The 21,932-nt window shown below is 36.7% G+C and overlaps 1 protein-coding gene across 1 annotated transcript in view; it reads left to right on the top strand.

Annotated features, from left to right (window-relative positions):
• The window catches only part of WDR70 (WD repeat domain 70), a 387,773-nt gene that overhangs the window by 210,453 nt on the left and 155,388 nt on the right, over nt 1-21,932 (top strand). The window contains exon 9 of the mRNA XM_004447213.3: nt 2,060-2,136. Coding sequence (XP_004447270.1) covers nt 2,060-2,136 — 77 coding nt within the window. The remainder of the gene's footprint in view (nt 1-2,059; nt 2,137-21,932) is intronic.

Genomic DNA, 21,932 nt, shown 5'->3' on the forward strand with positions numbered 1-21,932 from the left:
ATTCGGCTCACCACGCGGGCCCTGGCTTGCTGCCCGGGCACTGGCTCACCACACGGGCACTCATGTGGGCATTTGGCTTGCTATGTGGGCACTCATGCAGGTACTCAGCTCACCATGCAAGCACTCGGCTTGCCACATGGGCACTCACATGGGCACTCGGCTCGCCACATGGGCACTCGGCTCGCCACGCAGGCACTCGCATCAGTACTTCTCTCACCATGTGGGCACCCACATGAGCACTTGGCTCACCATGTGGGCAGTTGGCTCACCATGTGGGCACTGGCTCACCATGTAGGCACACTTTGTCTTCTTTTTCACCAAGATGGTCCAGAGATCGAACCCAGGCCCTCCCACCTGGTAGGTGGGGGGCTTATCACTTGAGCCATACCCACTTCCCCCATATATTTTTAATTATAATGTTTTTATATCATGCTCTATACTTAGTAGGGTAATTTTCCTGGATCATTTTAAATTATTTTTTCCCTTTTCTCAGTTATTTATTCTTACAAATGTATTATGGTATCAAGATTGTTGACATATTTTTAGGAACTCGGGATTTTTTCCTCAACCCTTTGTTTTTGCATTGCTTATTTGTAGATGCTTTCCATTCTTCTAAAATTTTTTCCCTTGTAGAAAAGACTCATGGTCCTTAAGGAAGACTTATCTGTCTTTTCTTACCATGGTTTTGCTTTTTATTTCTTTCCTAAAGAGAACTTACTCTAAGCAATTATTATTTGCTCCATGCCAATTATAGTAGATAACAAAAATGAGTTAAGCATTTAAGTACCCCTTTTAAAGAGCTTATAATGTACAAGTGTTCAAAACATTATTTAACAATGTAGGAAGTACTTCAATACAGTATGCATAGAATAGAATGGAAACACATAGTGAGACCTCGTTGCTATTGGGGTTGCTTCGGAGGAGTCTTTAGGGAAGAAATGATGTTTGAAATAAGTCTTGAAGGTAAAGTTTGTCTTTCCATTTGAATAAGACAGAGAAAAAGTTGGAGAAACCGGAGAGTGCATAAGTGCATAGTGTATTTGAGGAATGGCAAACATTGATTATATATAGCTCTGACTTATTCATGAGCCAATCATTTGTAATACACTCAATGCTCAAGTCTGTGTGGCTAGTTGGTGAGAACAAGCCTATTTTTGTCTTATTCCTCTACTTTTCTATATAGAGCTTAGTAATATTTGTGAACTTGGAGATTTGGAAGGATCCTTGCAGATGTCCAGAATCTATTGTAGTTCACATGAAGATATGATTATGATGAGAAAAGTTTGGTTTAAGTAGTATTAAGTACTACTTTTCATTTTCACAATATAATCAACTCCTCTCTGTGTCAATTATAATGTATTATCATATATTATATTTGATAAATATTTCGTAAACACTTGTAAGTATGGGTCTGTGTCCTAAGTTCTTCTCTAGGATATATGAAGATGGATGCATTCAACCAGTATTTATTAAATGTCTAATATGTCCCAGTCCCAGTTCAAATTCACTGACAATAGAGCAGGGAAGAACACATACATAACTGTCCCCACCCTTGTAGAGGTTACATTTTAGAATGGAGGAAACAGAAATTTAAAAAATTGTAATATATTAGTTAACAGGATAATTAAAAGAGTGACAAATATGTGGAGGAATAATGAGATAGTGCTTGGAGGAGCTACTGAAGATTTGGTATCAGGGAAGCCTTCTCTTTATTTGAACTGAGACATGATTGATAAAAAGGAGCCAGGCAGATAAGGATCTGGGAGCAGAATCCTGGCACAGGGAATAGCAGGCACAAAGACTCCAACATAGGAACAAATTCGGCACTAAGGAGGAATATGGGGTATAGGGGGCAAAAAAAATAAAATAAAATAAAATAAAATAGGAAAACAGTCTTTGGTTCTAAGGATCTCAGAGTCTAATAGTGAAATACAAGTAGAGGAGTATGTTATATGATAAAATAAGGAAAAAATAATGTCAGTGTGTAATTAAATTAAATGTACATTTTAAAAATCTTTTTTAAAATCTTTTTTTTTCTTTATCTTCTTCCTGTTTTTAGGGTCACACAGCAATGCTTCATACTGGTTCATGGCATCCTAAAGTAAAGGGAGAATTTGTGACTTGCTCAAATGATGCGTGAGTATTGTTGATTATCCATCTAGTATATTCATTTCTTTAACTTTTTTATTTTAACATGCTTGGCAGTAAAGTAGGAAATAGAATATAAGGAGTCCTCATGTTTTTATATTCTTAATCTTTGAATTTTAGCTGATAATGTAAGGTTTGATTAAATGACTATGAAAACTATGAAAATGAGAGATGGTCTGGATTCCAATAGAGTATATCAGGGGAACTTGTGGATCATATTGATGCTATTAGGTAGATCCAAGTGGCTTTGAAGTTTGACTAATGATTTGTTAATTTTGTATGATCTGTATGAAGTAAAGACTGATTTCCATCTAAGTCTAATAGCTAACTTAAAATTATTGGTTAAATGATTATTTTTTGGAAGTAATAATCCCCCAAAATGATTTAAATTGTTAATAAGAAAAAGTTTGCATTTTGTATGTTGGTTTCAAACTCAAAAATATTACTGGGAATAGCCAAATAGCTTTTTCCTGTCTTGTTAAATTATATAATTCATTTTAGATATTAAGAATAGTTTACAAGAATGCACTATTTATAACATTAAAGAGAAAATTTGTAAGCTGAAAAATGTAGATGGTGTTATTTATGTTAAATACTATTATATTTTATATAAAATAACCTTTTTATTCTTGGGTTATTTTGTCTTTTATCTTTTAGTTCTCTGATATTTATAAATGCCTCATTAACATTCTTAGATATTTTATGTTTCCAGAAATTAATTTTTAGAATTTGAGATGAATAATTTCACTTCCATAATGAAATTTAAGAATTAATTTGATTTAAAAGGCACTGAAATTTGGCGATATATGTAAACAAGAATGTGACTGAAACAGGAATACACTTGATTTAAATTCTGGAAAATAAAATTATACAGTGTCAATTAAAGGTTTATTTTATTTATTTATTCCTCTTCCCCCACCTCCCCTGTTATTTGTGCTTGCTGTCTGCTCTCTGTATCTATTTGTTGTGTGCTTGTCTTGTTTTTTAGGAGGTGCTGGAAAATGAACCCAGGACCTCCCATGTGGGAGGGAGGTACCCAATAGCTTTCACCACATCTGCTCCCTGCTCATTGTATTTCTCATTGTGTTTTCCTTATTGTGTATCCTTGTTGCATCATCTAATTGCATTATCTTGTTACACCAGCCAGTTGCATCAGCTTGCTATCTTGCTCATCTTCTTTAGAAGGCACCAGGAACCAAACTCAGGACCTCCTATGTAGTAGGCAGTTGCCCAACTGCTTGAGCTATATCCGCTCTCCCCCTTTTTATCTTTATCTTATTAGCAGCATAATTATCTTTACAAATACATAAACTATGTCAGTTTAATGTTACATTTCTTTAGCATTAGGAAATCAAATTTAGGAGCTAATTAAATTAATAGTATGCCTCAGTGAATACCAGAAATACAAGGATATTTTCCTGCTAGGAAATTTTACCATTAGGTAAATTACGAAAGTAATTATTTAACAATGAATGGTGAAAGTCATATGATTTTAACATATGGTAAAGCTGACATTTGATAAAATTTAGTAGTCTTTCCCAATAAATTCTATAAGGAATAGGAATATCTGTCAAAATTGAAAGTAAAACACTGTATTAAATATTGGAGTACTGAAGCTACCTGAATTTTAACAGGAAACAAAACAGGGGTGTCCTCAACTATTATGCAGCATAGATTTAGAGGCTATGGACTGCAATAAGATGAGAAAATGAATATTTGGTATTGATGTCGTAAGAGAGAACAAATAAACTATTAAAGCACAGGGAATCCAGTCTACTCTGGTTAAAATCTTGAGCTGAATAAAGTAATAGGAAAAAATATTTTGTTCTCAAAAGTATTTAAGATCGAGTCTAAATGGTGGGTTCCAAACTTGCTAACTCTACAACCTGTACAGCAGTTTTCCCATATTGATTTCTAGATTATGTAAATTAGGTGTAGCTTGAAGAAAGGCATTCCTTGGTCATCTAAGTTTTAGAAACTTTGAATGTTTTATTTCCAGGCTACTGATCCCTAGTAAACATTTGACTGACTTTTTCTTGGCCTCTGACTCTGAATAGTAATTAGTTATGACCTAAGCTGTGGGAAAACAGCCCATTCACTCAACAAATATACCATGCTCTCAGTGCAGTCTACATCTCTGCCTCCGTGGGGCTTACATTCTGGTAGAGGGGGGGCTGGAAGACATATAAGGCACAGATACACCAGTAAATAAATAATACAATTTTACCTAGTAATATGTATGAAGAATTAAAAAAAAAAAAGAATAGGAGATAGGATCTACTGCACATAGAATAGTCAGGGAAAGCTTCTGAGGAAGTGAGGAAGTGACATTTTTTTCTTTTTTTGAGAATTGAAATGTTTTATTTCTTTGTAAAAAACTTCCCTTTTAGTTGAGACCTAAGTCATGCAGAGGAAGCAGCCACAGAAGAGATTTGCAGGCCAAAGGAACACCATATTTAAAGACCTTGGGATAGGAATGTAATACGGCATATTTCAGGACAGAAAGACCAGCATAGTTAGCATTTACTAGTTGGTGGAAAAGATGGGAATGATAGCAAGTGAATTTGGAGAGGAAGGCAGAGACCAAATCATGTAAGGTGATATGGGCTAAGGTATAAAAGGGTAGGGTTTTTATGTAATTAGAAAGGTAAGCCATTGAAGAATACATAGTCTGTACCGTAACGTAACTGAAAAGTCAAAGTCTGTTAATAGAAATGGTCTTTTCACAGGATGTTAAAAATGTCCAGTGAGTATTTTGAGTTTTTATTGTGTGCCATGACTTTATCTTAGGTTTTCCCCACAGCAGTGAGGTACTTACGTGTATTATTGTAAATATCAAATGAAGAAAATGCTTGCAACTGTTGTAACTTTCCTAAGAACACATGATTTTGAATGACTGAGGCAGTAGGTGTACCCACTGTGTCAGATGCTTTGTGAGTGATTGTCACAAATGTGATGGTGACTGATTTACAGGCACAGACAGACACAGGATACAAATCCCATTTATGTAAGGAAATAATACAAGAACTCACCTTATAAAGAACACACTGCCTTATTCTCTCCATTGGAGAGACAGACTCCCCTGGCCTTGAAGTCTCCAGGAAAACCTACCAGTAGGACACTCAGTGGTGATGCTACCACATCATGTGACTGTGGTAAGAACCATGACAGGTCCTTTGACTTTAGGAGTGAGTCTTTACATCTCTGGGCCAGCCCTAATTGTTCTTTGAAGTGTGAAACCCTTCTGGCTATGCTGGAGGAGTGACCTGATATATATAGTCAGGGGTAAAGTGGACTGAACCCTGAGACTATTTCCTCAGTCTCTCTTATCAACTTGGAAGTTGATGTGGGAACCCTGTGCATTGATTAGCAAAAACTAAACAAGAAAACTTGTTCCAGATTAAATCAAAGGTTAGTCTCAGGTATCTCCAAGATCTGATCATCATAAGTAGTACTGATTTTCTTAGAAGTCTGATATTTCTTTTACATAAGCTATGGTGTCCTTCTGTTTAAAGAAGGCAGATAATTTTGTGTGATTTAAGTATCTTTAAAAAAAAAATATTAAAAAAATAATTCTTATCACTTTTAAAAGAATGTGATGTTCAAACCTAACAACTTTAAACGTTTTGCTTTCTCAAAGTCAAATCCTGAAAAATGTCTTTTTATTTCAAATTATTGCAAAAGATTTATTCTTTAATCTTGAAAAAAAGTGAAATAATAAAATAGGTTCATTTAATATGTAATAGTTGAATAAGAATTGTTTAAAAATGTGTGAAAACTGTTATAAAATTAAAGGGGATTCCTTAACTCTCTATTAATCAAAGTTGTATGAGTAAAATGTTCATATGTATACTTAAAACTTGTATAAAACCAAAAATTTTAACAATGATTTGGCATAATATTTGATAAAAGTATAATGTTAATCATGGTTTTAATTATTAAAAAAAAAAAGATATATGTCAGAAAAAAAAATAAAGAAGGCAGGTAATATTGAAAATAGTCATCAGTTATTAAATATCTACATGGACCAGACAAATTATTTTATATATCCTTTCTCTAATCCTTATAGCATCCCACAGGATATTATTATCCTTATTTTATGGACCAGAAAACTGAAGCTCAGAGATGTCAAGTGACTTCCCACAGGTCACATAGTTAACCAGGATTTGACCCAGGTCTGCTTCATTCCACTGTTTCCTCAAAAGACAGACCTGTTTCTGTATGCCTTCAGTGTAGTTTGCTAATCTAGATCAAGAAGTGCTGTTAAAGACTATGTGAAAGGGCCACAGATCAGCTCTTCTGAGCCAGATGCTTCTGTTTTAAATAGATATTCCCTCATATCTATCTGTTTTAGCCATACTAACTCCCCTTGGGGGTGGAGGTGGGGTAGGAAATTACCTCATCAGTTATTTTGGCATACATTTTGCAAGGAGTTTTTTTTTTTTTTTACTATAGTACAGGAAGCAGTCTTGCCTAAAGCTGAGAAATCTATTTTTTACTTTTAACTGGGATTTTTTTTTTAATGGTCAAGTTTGGGGTATAATTATTGCAGCCTGAAAAATCACTATCGTAGAGTAGACTTGGGAGCGTTGATTGTCCATTTATCTGTTATTCTTGGATATTTTCAAAACAGTCTTATAAGGAAGAAGTTTTCTTGATTTTACTCTGAGCAGAGGTGATCTGAATATTTTTTCCCTTTCCTGATTCTTGTACTCTGGGCTCTTATCTCTGTATCATTTAGGAAAAGCTGTCATCTTTAACAAACAACCCACAATTATGATGATTTAACACAGTAAATTTTTTTTTTTTTTAAATTAGAGAAGTTGTGGGTTTACAGAATAATCATGCATAAAATACAGGATTTCCATAAACCACCCTATTATTTACAGTAAAGTTTTAATTCTCTTTCATTTCACAATATAATGTGGATTGGAGGGAGATGTCTTAGTGTGCCAGGGCTGCTATGACAAAGTACCACACACACTGTGGCTTATACAATAGGAATTCATTGTCTTACAGTTTTAGAGTCCAGAATTCCAATATTAAAGTGTCTTCAGCAGGATCATGCTTTTTCTGAAGTCTGTGGCATTCTGGTGGTGGCTTCATGGAATTCATAACTCAGTTTCTGCCTCTGTCACATGGCCATCTGTCTTCTGTCTCTTCCTACTGTGTCCAAATTTTCTTTGCTTATAAGGATTCCAGTCATACTGATTCAGTTTGGCTTTATCTTCATATGATCTTTGAAGTGCCTATTTATAAATGAGTTCACATCCATAGACCTGGAGGGTTAGGACTTGAACATGTATTTGTGGGAGATATGATTCAATCCATAAAAGATTAGAATTCACTCCTGAGGCTCTGTATTTACAGTTGAGAGATCATGCTAGTAGAATCACTTGGTAGCTCTGTCAATCTCCTGAGGCCTTGGAGTCCTTTTTTCTATTGTTTGCCTCCAAACTAGTAGACGAAGGAAGAAAGTGGGTATGGAAGGTTGCAGGGGAGGTTTTAGGTACCTGACTTGAAAGTAGTGTATATCTTTTCCATCTATATTTTGATAACCAGAACTGTTGCATGGCCCCATCAACTGGGAAATAGTCTAGCTATGTGCCTAGGAAACAGGGTTAGGTGGACACATAGCATTATCTCTGTTACACTTGTACCTCCATTGTATTTCATTTTATTAATTTTTTTATTTTCAAATGAATGTTAAGTTTACTTTAAGCTTAACTTCTTTCTAAGGCATTTGAGCTTATGTTTAATTGGAAGGAATAACTACACTCCTGAAAATTGCTAGGAACCACAATGTTGAGCTTATTGCTTTTCAACATCTAATGCTTAACTGAGAAATATTATTTAGGAAAATTGCTGGGGAGGTTATATAATGCATTCATTCTTCTAGATCTATCCTCTGATTAAGTGAAATCAGAAGAGAACTTTTGCTCATTTTTGTATCACTGCCGCCTTTACCATTTTTTTTAGAATGTATTTAGTTGGCTTTACTCTGGTACCCCTACCCTAAAACAGATATCTCAAAAAATAGTCCAGTGTTCTTTGTTTCCCCCATCATTTACTTCTCTGCTTAGACACTCCTTAGAGGCAAGTGCTATCAACTTATTTAGCTCCATATTTCTAAATAATAATGTTCTAATGCCTTTTCTTGATTTATCGATTTTAGATAATTTCATTGAGGATTTAAGTACTTACTACCTCCCTTTTATCAGACTGTAAATAGTATTTTATGTTGTGATAAGTAGCATGCTAAACGTTTTCGTTCTTGTATAACTTGTTTTTATTGGAGCTTATAATTGCCCTTCCCCCATTTAGAATTCTTTTGGTTCTTAATATTTACCACCCCTTTAGCAGCCACTTAGTGCATGACATGGTTAAATCTAGAGCTGTCTCTCTGGGAGCCCTTTGTCTTCCAGTTCCATTTTGGACTGGTTGTTGAATAGGCTAGCTGCCTAAATGTCCCAGGGATTTCTTTTATCACCCTCCTGGGAATTCCTTTCCCTTCTCTTCTGTGTTGGAGCCCCTATTTTCTAGATCCGCCTTAGTTTGCCAGGCTACATGGCAAATGTCACACAATGGATTGGCTTAACAACAGGAATTTATTGGCTCATGTTTTGGAAGACTAAGTCCATAATCAAGGTGTCAGCCAGGGCAGGCTTCCTCCAAAGTCTGTAGCGTTCTAGTGCTGGCTTGCTGCGATCCTTGGGGCTTCTTGGCTATATCTCTGCCTCTCATCACACTGTGATCCCACTCTCCTTGTGTCTTCTCTTCCTGTTTCCGCTGACTTTTGGTATCTGGCTCTTCCCTTTGTGTTTCTCTGATTGTGTCTGAATTTCTTCTGCTTATAAAGGACTCCAGGAGTATGGACTAAGACCCATCCTGCTTTAGTTGGACCATACCTTAACTGATAATATGTCTCAAAGTGTCCTATTTACAATGGGTTTATGTCCCCAGCAATGCAAATTAAGATTAAGAACATGTCTTTCTTTGGAGTACACAATTCCTTTTTTGTTCCAAGTAAATTTTGAATAAGTTGGTCAAATTCCTCAAAAAAAATTTTTTTTGTTGCTGTTTGGATTGTCAGTGCTGTGAGTTTACAGATCAATTTGTGGAAAATTGACATTTTTTTCAATTTTATGTTCTTTTATATATGGACATGACATATCCTCCCTGTATTTTTTCATCTTTTACAAATGTCATTTATGGTATAATTAAAAAATTTTCTCAGTTGGAGAGGAACACAATTTTATGAATTTATCTTACATCTGATAATCTTACTGAATTCTTTTACTGGTTTTAAAAGTTTGTGTTTATTCTCCTGTGTTTTCATTCTTTCAGTGTTGAAAATATCATCTCAAGTAAAGCACTTTGTCACTTTCCTTCCAATACTTATACATTCTGTTATTTTTAAATATTTTTTCTTACTGTGTTGGTCAAGCCTCCATTACTCTGTTGAACAGTCAGAGCAGTTAGAAGACATCTTGGAATTTTAAAGAGAATGACTTTTCCTTAAAATATGATGAATTTGGTATTTAACTTTATTAAAATAAAAAATTCATGTAATTATAGATGAAATTTATAGTTGAAATTTATCAAATGCTTTTACTGAATATTTTTTTAGTATATATGTTTTTATTTCTGTTTCAAGCAGTACCACTTTTCCCCCCTCCACCACCCCCTCCCCTGCCCTGCTGTCTTTGCTGTCTGTGTCCACTTGCTGTGTGTTCTGTGTCTATTTCTCTCTCTCTCTCTTTCTTTTTTTTTTGTCTTCTCTTGTTTTTCTCCTCTAGGATTCACTGGGATTCGATCTTGGGGACCTCTGATGTGGAGAGAGGTTCCCTGTCACTTGCGCCACCCCAGTTCCTGGTTTCTGTTGCACTTCACTTTGACTCTCCCCTTTGTCTCTCTTGTTGTGTCATCATCTTGCTGTGTGACTCATGTGAACAGGCACTGGCTCACTGCACAGGCACTTGGCTCGTGGTGTGTGCACTTGTGTGGGCACTCGGCTTGCTGTGTGGGCACTGGCTTGCCGCGCAGGCACACTTTCTCTTTTTCTTTTTACCAGGAGGCCCCAGGGATCGAACCCGGGTCCTCCTATATGGCAGGCAGAAGCCCTATCACTTGAGCCACAGTCGCCTCCCTGAATATTTTGATGTAATCACTTTTCCCTCTTTTGGTCCATTAATGTGGTGAAATACATTGACACATTTTCTGACAAGAAATCATTCTTGTATTCCTTTAATAAACCCTACTTGATCACTTGTAATTAAAAATATATATATTGCTTTATTCAGGATTTCAATTTTATATTGACAATTGAAATGGGACTTATTTATTCCTTCCTGTGTTGTTAAAGGGTTTTAAAATCAAGATTATATAGCCTCTAAAACTACGGCAAATTGCCCGCTTTTTCTATTAGCTGGCACCCATGTTCAAGTTTCCTATTTCTATAGAAGAGAGATTGTATAACCTTGTCAGTAAACAAAAACCTCATTGGACTTCCAATGTCATCCAACATTTTAAATTAAAATCCAAATTTCTTATATAGAAATTATTTTCTCAGATTTGCTTTTTTTTTTTTTTAATTTATCCCTCCCCTTCCCCCAGATGGTTCTCTCATCTGTCTGCCAATTGATTGCTCACCTTCTCCAAGAAGCACCAGGAACTGAACCTGGAACTTCCCATATGGGAGACGAGTGCCAAACAGCCTGAGCCACATCCTTTCCTCAGGGGCATCATGTGCTGGCTTATGGTATCTGCTTGTTTAGGTGTCTGCTCATTGTGGTGGGTGCAGTGTCTACTCGTCTTCTTTAGGAGGCACTGGGGCTCAAACCTGGAACCTCTCGTGGTAGGCAGGCACCCAACTGGTTGAGCCACATCTGCTTCTCTGCTTTATTTTTTTAAAGATTTGTTTTTAATTTGTTTTCTCCCCTTCTCCCCTCCCCCCCAGTTGTCTGCTCTCTGTGTCCATTTGCTGTGTGTTCTTCTGTGACCGCTTCATCTTTATCAGTGGCACCTGGAATCTGTGTTTCTTTTTGTTGCATCATCTTGTTTTGTCAGCTCTCTGTGTGTGCGGTACCATTCTTGGGCAGGCTGCACTTTCTTTCATGCTGGGTGGCTCTCCTTACGGGGTGCACTCCTTGTGCATGGGGCTCCCCTACATGGGGGACACCCCTGCATGGCAGGGCACTCCTTGCCCACATCAGCACTGCGCATGGGCCAGCTCCACATGGGTCAAGGAGGCCAGGGGTTTGAACCATGAACCTCCCATGTGGTAGGCAATGCCCTATCCATTGGGCTGAGTCCGCTTCCCTCTCTGCTTTATTTTTAACAACAGTTTCTCAGATTAAAAAAAAAAAAAATTAATTAAGAAATTTTAGAAGTAAGAAGGTGTAATTTAGGAAAAAATGTGTTACTTAACTTTTTAAAGGAAAATATCTGTGATAAAAGGTGAGTGGACCAGGACGTTTAAATATAGGAAATGAGAAGGAGAAGCAAAGGAGCACATGAATGGGATCTAGGCGTCTGCAAATATAAGTTGATGTAAGTTACAAAAGTTTGGAATGAGTCTATTTACTTTTTGCCATTTAAAGTTTAGATATGAGCCTATGTGGAATAATGCTGAGATTTATAACTGGCAAATAACTAGCTGTATATTATAATCTACACCTTCAGGATAAAACATAGTAAAATATTTTAAAGACTCAGGACCCAGAACAAATATACTTGAGTGACAGAAAGAATGCTTATGTGTGTAGCCCTAAATCTATGAATTTTCATGCCACTCATAATTAAGGCTATCAGTGTTTTCTTAAGTCTCAAATTCTGGGATCTCTCCTGTGGTTGATGTATCATCTATTTTCTGCAACAGTTATTTTTTTATAGCAGCAAAAATGGATAGATTTGACCATCATTTTACAGAATTATTTTTATGTATCCTTTTACATAGTTTTAAATTGTTTTCAAGAACATTTCCTGTCTAGAACTTAGAATGGACAGGTGCTTCATGAAGCTTTTGTAATAATGATGATACACTGATATTTTCTCTTTGAGTTGCCATTTTCTTTTAAAAAATGCATTTAATAATTTATTAGAAATTTATTAGACCCCTGATGTTGCTTAAAGTACTTATAACTCAGTCCAAATATTTTCTCCACCCATTTGTTTGGTAATATTCATTAATTTGTATTATTATTGAACACCTTCTTTGTACAAGTAGGAATCAGAGAATTTTAGATATGAAAAAGGGTCTTAACTATCATTTAGTCCATTGCTTCACTTTCCAAAAAGGAAAACTAAAGATGCTTCTTATTGCTATCTGGTTTTAAATAGCTACCAGCACGTAAAAAATTAAAGCTTTGATTTTATTTTCAGTGTATGTGTAATTAAAAGTGAATCTATACATTTTAAAAGCATTTGTTGGAAGCGGACTTGGCCCAATGGATAGGGCATCCTCCTACCACATGGGAGGTCTGTGGTTCAAACCCCTGACCTCCTTCACCCGTGTGGAGCTGGCCCATGCACAGTGCTGATGCGCGTTAAGGAGTGCTGTGCCACGCAGGGGATTCCCCCACGTAGGGGAGCCCCACGTGCAAGGAGTGCGCCTTGTAAGGAGAGCCACCCAGCGTGAAAGAAAGTTCAGCCTGCCCAGGAATGGTGCTGCACACACGGAGAGCTGACACAGCAAGATGACACAACAAAAAAGAAACACAGATTCCCAGTGCCACTGATAAAGATAGAAGCGGTCACAGAAGAACACAGCGAATGGACACAGAGAGCAGACAACTGGGGCGGGGGATAAATAAATAAATAAAATAAATAAATAAAAGCATTTGCTATTCGAAGTTTCACATGAGAAAGATGTCTTTGGGGGAACTTAATTAGGATTTAGCAGTAGCATCTTTTTATCCTGAAAATTTTCCTTTTCATACTTCCTGGTTCTGGTAAAATATGCTTATAAGAAGACCACTAGCTCTTCTCCACCTGATACTTCATCCTCCGGCAGGGTACCTCCTAAACAAACAAACAAACAAAAAAGTCAACTTGGGGGAGCCGATGTAGCACAGTGGTTGGGCACTGGCTTCCCACATAGAAGGTCCCGAGTTCAATCCCTGGCCTTAGTACTTCAAAAAATAAAAATAAAAAAAATCTATACAGAGAGATTTTGGGAGGAAGTGAGAAAACTTGAATATTAGATCATATGGCAGACTCATTTCAAAAATGGCCAAAATTCACCCTTCCTTATATCCATGCTTTTTGCAACATGACATTGCAGTTCCTCCCATTACGAAGTGGAGCTATTTCCCCACCCACTGAGTATGGGCTGGCCAATAGAATGGGGCAAGAATGAAGGTATGCCACTTCTGAGTTTATGCCTCTTACGAGTTCTTGCATGCTCAAGTCTCTTTTGGAATCCTGCTATTGCCATCTGATCTAGTCCTGATTACCCTGTTGGAGGATGAAGTATCAGGTAGAGAAGAGCTAGTTGTCCCAGCTAAGGGTATCCAGGACGAGCCTATAGCCATCAAACTCCCAAACTTGTGAGAGAGTCCACCTAGGTCAGCTGAACTGACCACAGACACATAAGTTAGCCTAGCTACCCAGGTGACCTGTAGACTCTAAAGCAATATATTAGATCCATTGTTTTAAGCAATTCAATTTTGGGGGATGGTTTGTATGCATCATTCATAAATTGATACAGATGATATTATTGAATCATCTTATGTAGAGTCGTGGTTATGTAGAAGAATATTTTTGTCCTTAGGAGATAACCAGCAGGTACTTTTAGGTGTGAATTGTCATGATGTATGCAACTTTCAAATGATATGGCAAAAATAAAGTGTGTGTGTGTGTATGTGTATGTGTATGCATGAGAGGTGGGGAGAGTGAGAGAATGCAGGTATGGCAAAATGTTAATTTGTGATCATGGTAAAGGGTATATGGATGGTCATTGTGTTACTCTTTAAGTTCCTTTAAGTTTTTCAAAATAAAACATTTGGAGGATCTTGTTAATTGTAGTTTATTTGGATATCATTACTTCTTCCCTACTTTTTTTTCCCCTTTAAAAGTTGAATGTTACATGGAAAACTAAGGGTCCATGATGATTACAGCTAGTTTCATTCCATTTATTCAGGGTTTTTTAGGGGATATGTTTTCAGTGTATTTTTAGTTTCTCTGTGTCAGTGCCTCCTTAGATTGTGAGAGCCTAGTGGTCAGGGATTCGCTGCACTGGATTAAATCAGCAAGATTTCATCCGTGTGTTTCTTACAGTGCTAGTATCTTTAGAGTGTCTGTGGAGAAAGAGTTCCATAGTCCTCCTTTTAGTGAATAAAAGTATATTAAAGGGAAGTGGACTTGGCCCGATGGATAGGGCGTCCGCCTACCACATGGGAGGTCCGCAGTTTAAACCCCGGGCCTCCTTGACCCAGTGCCCTGCCACGCAGGGGTGTCCCCTGCATAGGAGAGCCCCACGCGCAAGGAGTGCACCCTGAAAGAAGAGCCGCCCAGCATGAAAGAAAGTGCAGCCTGCCCAAGAATGGTGCCGCACACATGGAGAGCTGACACAGCAAGATGACGCAACAAAAAAGAAACACAGATTCCTGGTGCCACTGGTAAGGATAGAAGTGGTCACAGAAGAACACACAGCGAATGGACAGAGAGAGCAGACAACTGGGGCGCGGGGGGAAAGGGGAGAGAAATAAATTGAAAAAAAAAAAAAAAGATGCTGAAAAAGCTCTTAAAGAAAGCAGCATTCCTCAGAATTATACAGTTAAAATTTTTGGCATGGCATAATGCAATGTACATGCACTTTGTAGTAAAAAACAGAGGTACCTGGGTTTGAACCCATACTCCATCAGTCGCCATGAGTTTGAGCAAGAATTTAACGCTGAGTTTCAGATTCCTAAAAAATGGGATAATACTTAAACAAAATTGTAATCTTGATTAAATGTGTAAAGCCTTGCACATATTTGGTGTTCATGCATACAACTTGCCATGATTTGTTTTAGATTGGATTAAAGGCTGAATATAGTTTTCAGGCTTCAGTTTAGATTTTTTGTCATATCTTGATGAACATCTCCTTTTTGAGAGAATATGTTGGACATGTTGGATTGATCTCAGGCTTTCACTAGAAGACTGCTAAACATTCCATTTAATTTTTGTAATCAATAGCATATGTAAATACAATTACAAAATTCTCCAAGGAATGCTGATTAACATAAATGAAACCCAGAAAAGTAAACTCTTTTTGTAACTAAGTCTTTTTTATTGTTCTATTTTAAGTGTTTGATGGGGGTGGGGGGATACACTAATTTCTTACATTATTGCTAAGTGTTTGGATCGGATTTAACGTCTTCATAGTTTATAAATTACTACATTGTGGTATAATGTGCCCCAGAATGTCTTGGCACAGGTGGGCTTGTTTACAGCTTTTTGAGTTCATGACTGCTATTTTTATTTTCTGGTTTCCCCTTTCTGTTAATTGTTACTTCTTACTGCTGCTGTCCATGGGATAGTCTAAAGAAGTAACTCAGTCGTTCCCTGTCATTTTTTTTGCTTCTAATAAGCTGTGAACTGGGGCCAGGGAGAAGGGGAACCAAGCTTTTGAGAATTGATGAAGAAGAAGGAATAAGCATTTAATATAGTGCATGATTTTTTTTAGCACATGGATTTTTGCCATCTTCTTTGGCTGCTAAGAAGGCTTTTTCTTGCTTACTTCCTGATTCTGGGCAGGGTTTTGTACTGTCCAGGCTGCCAAATAAATGAGGTGGTGTTATATTCATAATGGTTCTTTTTTGGTGATGCCCTCATAGAATTAGAAAATACACTGTTCAGATCATGTTTCTGCAATATCTAATATAGCTTTTATCAAATTTAATTCCTTAGGAAAACATCTTATACTTTTTCATTTTAAAACCCTGAAGATGCTTATTTCTATCTGTTGTTAAATATTTACCAGCACTTAAAAAATTAAAGCTTTGATTTTATTTTCAGTGTATGTGTAATTAAAAGTGAATCTATACTTTTAAAAAGCATTTGTTAAGAGAAGTTTCATATAAAAGGATGTCTTTGGGGGAACTTAATTAGGATTTAGCAGTAACATCCTTTTTATACTGAAAAATTTCCCATTCATATTTCCTGGTTGTGGTGAAATATGCTTATAGATAAAAGTTGCTCTCATGTTTTTTTAAAGGTACTTTACTTCATAAGATCTGGCAGTAATGAGAATCTGTTCCTAAAATTACTGCTTTAAGTAGGAGGGCACATTTTGGTGTGTGTTTGCTTTAGCTTAAAACTATCTTTTTTATAAGCTTGAATGTAAGAAAGATATAGATCTATTTTATTATAAACTCATTTGGGTAAATATGTTCCTTCCTGTCAAAGTAATTTTCTTTTATACTGGTCTATTTTATTTCTATTATATTGAGATTGACACTATAAGTAAAAATGATTAATAACCCATTGCAGAGCTACCAGAAAAAATGCTTTTAAAAAATCAGGTTTAGACATTATAATGAATAAGGGTTTTATATAGTTGTGGTTGTCCTGTAAATATTATCATTCAGGTAAATGTGTCAGCATCATAATTTTAAGTCTCTGCCTTTAATTCAACCATGGAAATCTAAAGTTATTGTCTGAATTATAGTGTTGATTAAATATAAGAATAATTTGTTAATTCTAAGTGGATTAATTTGTCACATACAAGACTGAAGCTGGATTTTGCTTCTTTTGTTTGTAATCTTTTATTTTAAAAGGCAAAATGTCAACATTCTCAGTTTCTGTCATGAAACTATGGGATTCAAAATCCTGAAAAGATATCATTTTACTTGGAAAATGAAATCAACAATTATTTAGAGTTGTGCATTGTCTGGAACTCTAGAATTAGTTTTCCCTTAGAGCAGGGTTCTTAACAAGGGGTCAATGAACTTGAATTTAAATTAAAAATAAAAAATTATTCTTGTGGGGATGTGATAATGTGGGTGTAATATATTTATTAAATAATAACAGTATAGTGTGGATTTAGTAAGGGGTCTGTGGTTTTCACCTGGCTGGCAAAGGGTTTCGTGGTACAAAAAAGAATAACCCCTGCCTTAGATATTGGTAAGAGCACAAAATAGGATTTTATTTAATCATTTTGAAGTGATTTTAAAACAATGCATCAAAGACAGTTTGAAGATTCATTAATTATATTTTAGCTTTTGATGATTTAAAGTAATAGTCTAAAGTAGTAAAAGCACTAGAGACAAGAGGAAGATGATTTTCATGTGTGAGTTTAGAGATTAATTGTATATCACTGAGTTTACTGGTGATATAATTTGACTTAAAACCTTATACAAAATGTCTTAAAAGCATGATTTTACAATGTTATTAAAGAAACAGGTACAGAATTTTTATTGTCATTTACATTCTGTAGCTCAAAAAGAGGTAACCAGTATTACTGGAGAAGTAAAATTTACTGAACAAACAGGAGTTATATTTAAGCATATTAATTTTATGTGCATAGTTGCTGCTGTTATGCTTGTATAGTTTTTGCTTAATTTATAATTGTCCTGGTAATTTCAGCTTACTTTTATGTATTTTTATCATATATGCCTAATGTAAAACTTAGCAGATCTCTAGGAATTATTTAAAATGTCATATTAATCTTCGTATAATTTTTTAATATTTAAAAATATATATTTTATTATCTTTTTTTCTAAAGATACATAGATCATACGAAAATTTACATTAAAAAATATAAGAGGTTCTCATATACCCCCACTCCCCACCCTACCCCACTCCTCCCACATCAGCAACCTCTTTCATCAGTGTGGCACATTGATTACATTTGCATTTTGAAACACTGCTACACAGCATCGATTATAGTTTACATTGTAGTTAACATTCTCCTCCAGTCCATTCAGTAGGTTATGGCAGGGTATATAATGTCCTGCATCTATCCCTGTAATATTATTCAGGACAACTCCCAAGTCCCAAAAATGTCTCCATATCATACCTCTTCTTCCCTCTCCCTACCCTTAGCAACTCCCATGGCCACTGTCTCCACATCAGTGATACAGCTTATTCCATTGCTAGAGTCACAATAATTCCATAGTAGAATACCAGTAAGTCCACTCTAATCTGTATTTTATTCCTCCATCCTGAGGACGCTGGGATGGTACTATCTACTCCACCTCTAAATCAAGAGGGGCCTTAGATCCCACATCGCTGATGGATGGGACTCTCCTGCTTGAAGTTGTAGACTCTCAATTTCCTGGTGTGGTGGTTGACCATCCTCACCTCCCTGTTAGCTGACCTGGATAAGTCCTACAAACTGGAGATCAGGTATTGCAACTCTGCTAAGGCTCAGGGCCCAGCTGGCACATAGACAGTCGAGAGATTCAAGTCTCCTGAGTATACATCAACCCCAGCGCCATCCATAGGTTCAGTAAAACTGACAGAGCATGTGTAGAGAGGTCACATCTGAGCCCAACTCCATCATACTCAGGAGCACAAGTTCCAAAGTAGGGCCCACTGGCAAGGCCAGTGGCAGGGCTCTGAACTCCAGAGCCATCTCTCATGACAATAGGACCTGGGTATCTCTGTAACACTCAGGGGAACCACTACCTGGAGTTGTATCTACTTTGGCTGTCTCGGAGATCCTGCTGAGATGTGCTTAAGCACAACCCCTCTGATGACCTCCCAACTTGTTTTGAAGTCTCCTAGCCATATAAACTAATTTGTCTTTACCATTTCCCCTTTTTAGTCAAGGGCTTTTTCTAGTTGCATCACCAGCTGGTGCTTCCAAAGAAGGATGGTCTTCATATAATTTTAATGTAATTTTTACACAAAATGTTGCTCATGTGTACTATATTGCCATATGTAACAAGGGAAGGATTTTAGAACTTCAGAATTGTTGGAGGAGAGTTTCATAAAGAGTTGGTTTGTTATGTTTTACAGAATTTTCATACTTTTCAGATTAGTAATAAGTGATTTATTTTGGCTATGGATTGAACAATAATTCCTATGTAGAAATAAGTAACTATGGAGAAATTTATTCAGTCAGTGTTTTCTTTACCTGGAAATCCATATGAAAACCATCAATGTTATCATTGATTTGCTTCTCAGTATTGTATCAATTTGATTTTTAAAATATCTATTCATTTTTAAAGAAAATATGGAAGTCTCCATAGAGTTGGCATATGTAATTGTTTACTGGCAGCCTTAATTTAGCAGAGGATTTGATGGAAGGGAGTTTGGATTTCTTCTGGGGACTTCTAGGTCAAGCATGGTAGCCTTAGTACACCCCATGTGTGACTAAATGAATCTGTATGTATGACTGATACACTGGTACTCTTATGGTATGTGGTGATCCTGTTGGGCATTTAATGGAATAGTAGAGGAAGAAGAATGTTGTTCCTGTGAATATGCATGAATTGAATTTAGTTACAGAGAAGGAAATAAAAGGTAATTCCTTACTGTGTGCTATGCAATTAATAAAATATAATTAAAATTAAAGTATTCCTTTGTTTTGACTCTATTTACTATAGACTTGGAATATAATAAGTGGTTTTTCTTTTTAATTATCTTTTTCATTTCTTCCACCATTTTATTCTTTGGTTTTCAGATGTCATACCTCATTTTGGTCTATCTTTTTACTCTTTTGGTTTTCCTTTCTGCTATTCTTGTCTTCTACACTCTCCTCCAAGCTTCTCTCTCCTGTCTTTTTCTTTTGAGCTGTCAGGCTCCCTTTAATATTTCCTGCAAAGTCTGATTCTTTTTTACAAACTCTCCTAGTTCCCGTTTGTTTGTCACCTTCATATTTGAAGGACAATTTTGTTGATAAAGAATTCTTGACTGACAGTTTTTCTCTTTCAGTATCCTAATTGTATCACATTATATCTTCTCACCTCCATGGTTTATGATGAGAAATTCCCCGTAAGTCTTACTAGGTGTCCCCTGTATGTGATGGTTTGTGTCTCCCTTGCTGCTCTCAGAATTTCCTCTTTATCTTTGACATTTGACATTCTGAGTAGTTTGTGTCTTGGAGTTGGTCTATTCCAATTTATTCTGATTGGGGTACACTGTGCTTTTTGGACATGTAAATTCATTTCTTTCATGAGTGTTGGGAAATTTTTATCCATTATTTCCTCAAATACTCTTTTTGTACCTTTTTCCTTCTCTTCTCCCTCTGGAACTCCTGTGACTGGTATGTTGTGTTTTGTGTTGTCATTGAACTGCCTGAGCTCCTACTCAGTTTTTTTTCCTTTCTTTTCTCTTGCTCCTCTTTCCTGTCTTCAATTTCAGGTATTCTGTCTTGGGTGTCACTTATTCATTCTTGTATCGTTTTGGGTCTGTTGTATGTCTATAATGTATTTTTGATCTTACCTATTGTGTCGTTCATTCCCATGAGCTCAGTTACTTTTCTATTTAGGTTTTCAAATTCTTCTTTGTGCTCACTCAGTGTTTTCTTTTTTATTTATTTTAATATTTTAAAAAAGATTTCTTTCGTTTCTTTATTCCTCCCCTCCTTGTTGTTTGCACTCATTGTCTGCTCTCTGTGTCTCCCTTCTTTTTAGGAGGCACTGGGACCTGAACCTAGTACCTCCCATGTGGGAAGGAGGCACCCAATTGCTTGAGCCACATCTGCTTCCTGCTTGTTGTGTCTAGTTGTGACTCATTCTGTCTCCTCTTTATGTCTCCTTGTTGCGTCTCTGCATTGTGTCATCTTATTATGTCACCTTGCCATGACAGCCTGTCATGTCAGCTCACTGTCTTGCTTGTCTTCTTTAGGATGCACTAGGAACTGAACCCAGTACCTCCTTTGTTGTAGGCAGGTACCCAACTGCTTGAACCACATCTCCTTCCCTCAGTGTCTTCTTAATGTCATTTGTCTCTTTAGCCATATTGTCTTTCAACTCATCAATTTGAGTTTGGAAATTTGCATCTTGATTAGTTGTCTCAAATCCTGCATCTCTTCTGGGGCTTTGATAGAATCCTTTTCTTGGGTCATGTCTTCCATTTTCTTAATGTGGCTTGTAATTTTTTGTTAATGTCTAGGTATCTGATTAGAATTGCGAGTTTATTCTGATGCTCAATTTCTCTCTCATAGGGATTTAGTGGCAGAAGTCTGTATGTTACTGCTGTTCTTTGATTCTTTGTTCAACTTATTCTAGGTCTTTAGGATTGTCCCTGTTATTTACTCAAATGTGGGCCCTGGGTCCAGTAATGGGGAGCAGACCTCCTTCCAAGGGCCTTGGTGGCAGAGGCTGTAAAGGCCAGAAGGAGCATCTTGTTTAATTTCCTTGCATGCACGTCCTTGTTTCGCCAGCAGATTGTGCTCTTCGCCAGGTCTCTTTGGGTGTGTTTCCTGCAGAAAGGACTGAATCAGGAAGCTAAGAGCCTCACATATCAAACTTTCTCAGACACAGTTCTCCAACTTTTGCTGGCATCTCCCTCTCTTTTCCTGGGAAATAATTGTACTCTCCTCTGCATCCTCAACAACCAATCCCAGTCCGTAGGTAGGACATGTGAGAGAGTTGGATCTCTCTAATCCTGTGCAGGCTCTAGGCAAACAATGGTGTGGCCCCATTCAACTTGGAAGGGCTCATGGGTCACAGCAGACCAAATATATGGGTCAAAACCTGAATCAGCCTTAGTCTGAGTAGGTCCCTCTTTCTCCTATTTTTTGGGGAGGTGGGTTCCTAGTTAGAGGGATCCCTTATAGAGGTCAGGAAATTCAAAGCTTTTTCCTCATAGGGTAGGGGAGGGGTGCCAGCAGCCACATTGCTATCTAT

This window comes from Dasypus novemcinctus, chromosome 2 (genome assembly GCF_030445035.2).
Source record: "Dasypus novemcinctus isolate mDasNov1 chromosome 2, mDasNov1.1.hap2, whole genome shotgun sequence".
In the NCBI taxonomy this organism is placed as follows: domain Eukaryota; kingdom Metazoa; phylum Chordata; class Mammalia; order Cingulata; family Dasypodidae; genus Dasypus; species Dasypus novemcinctus.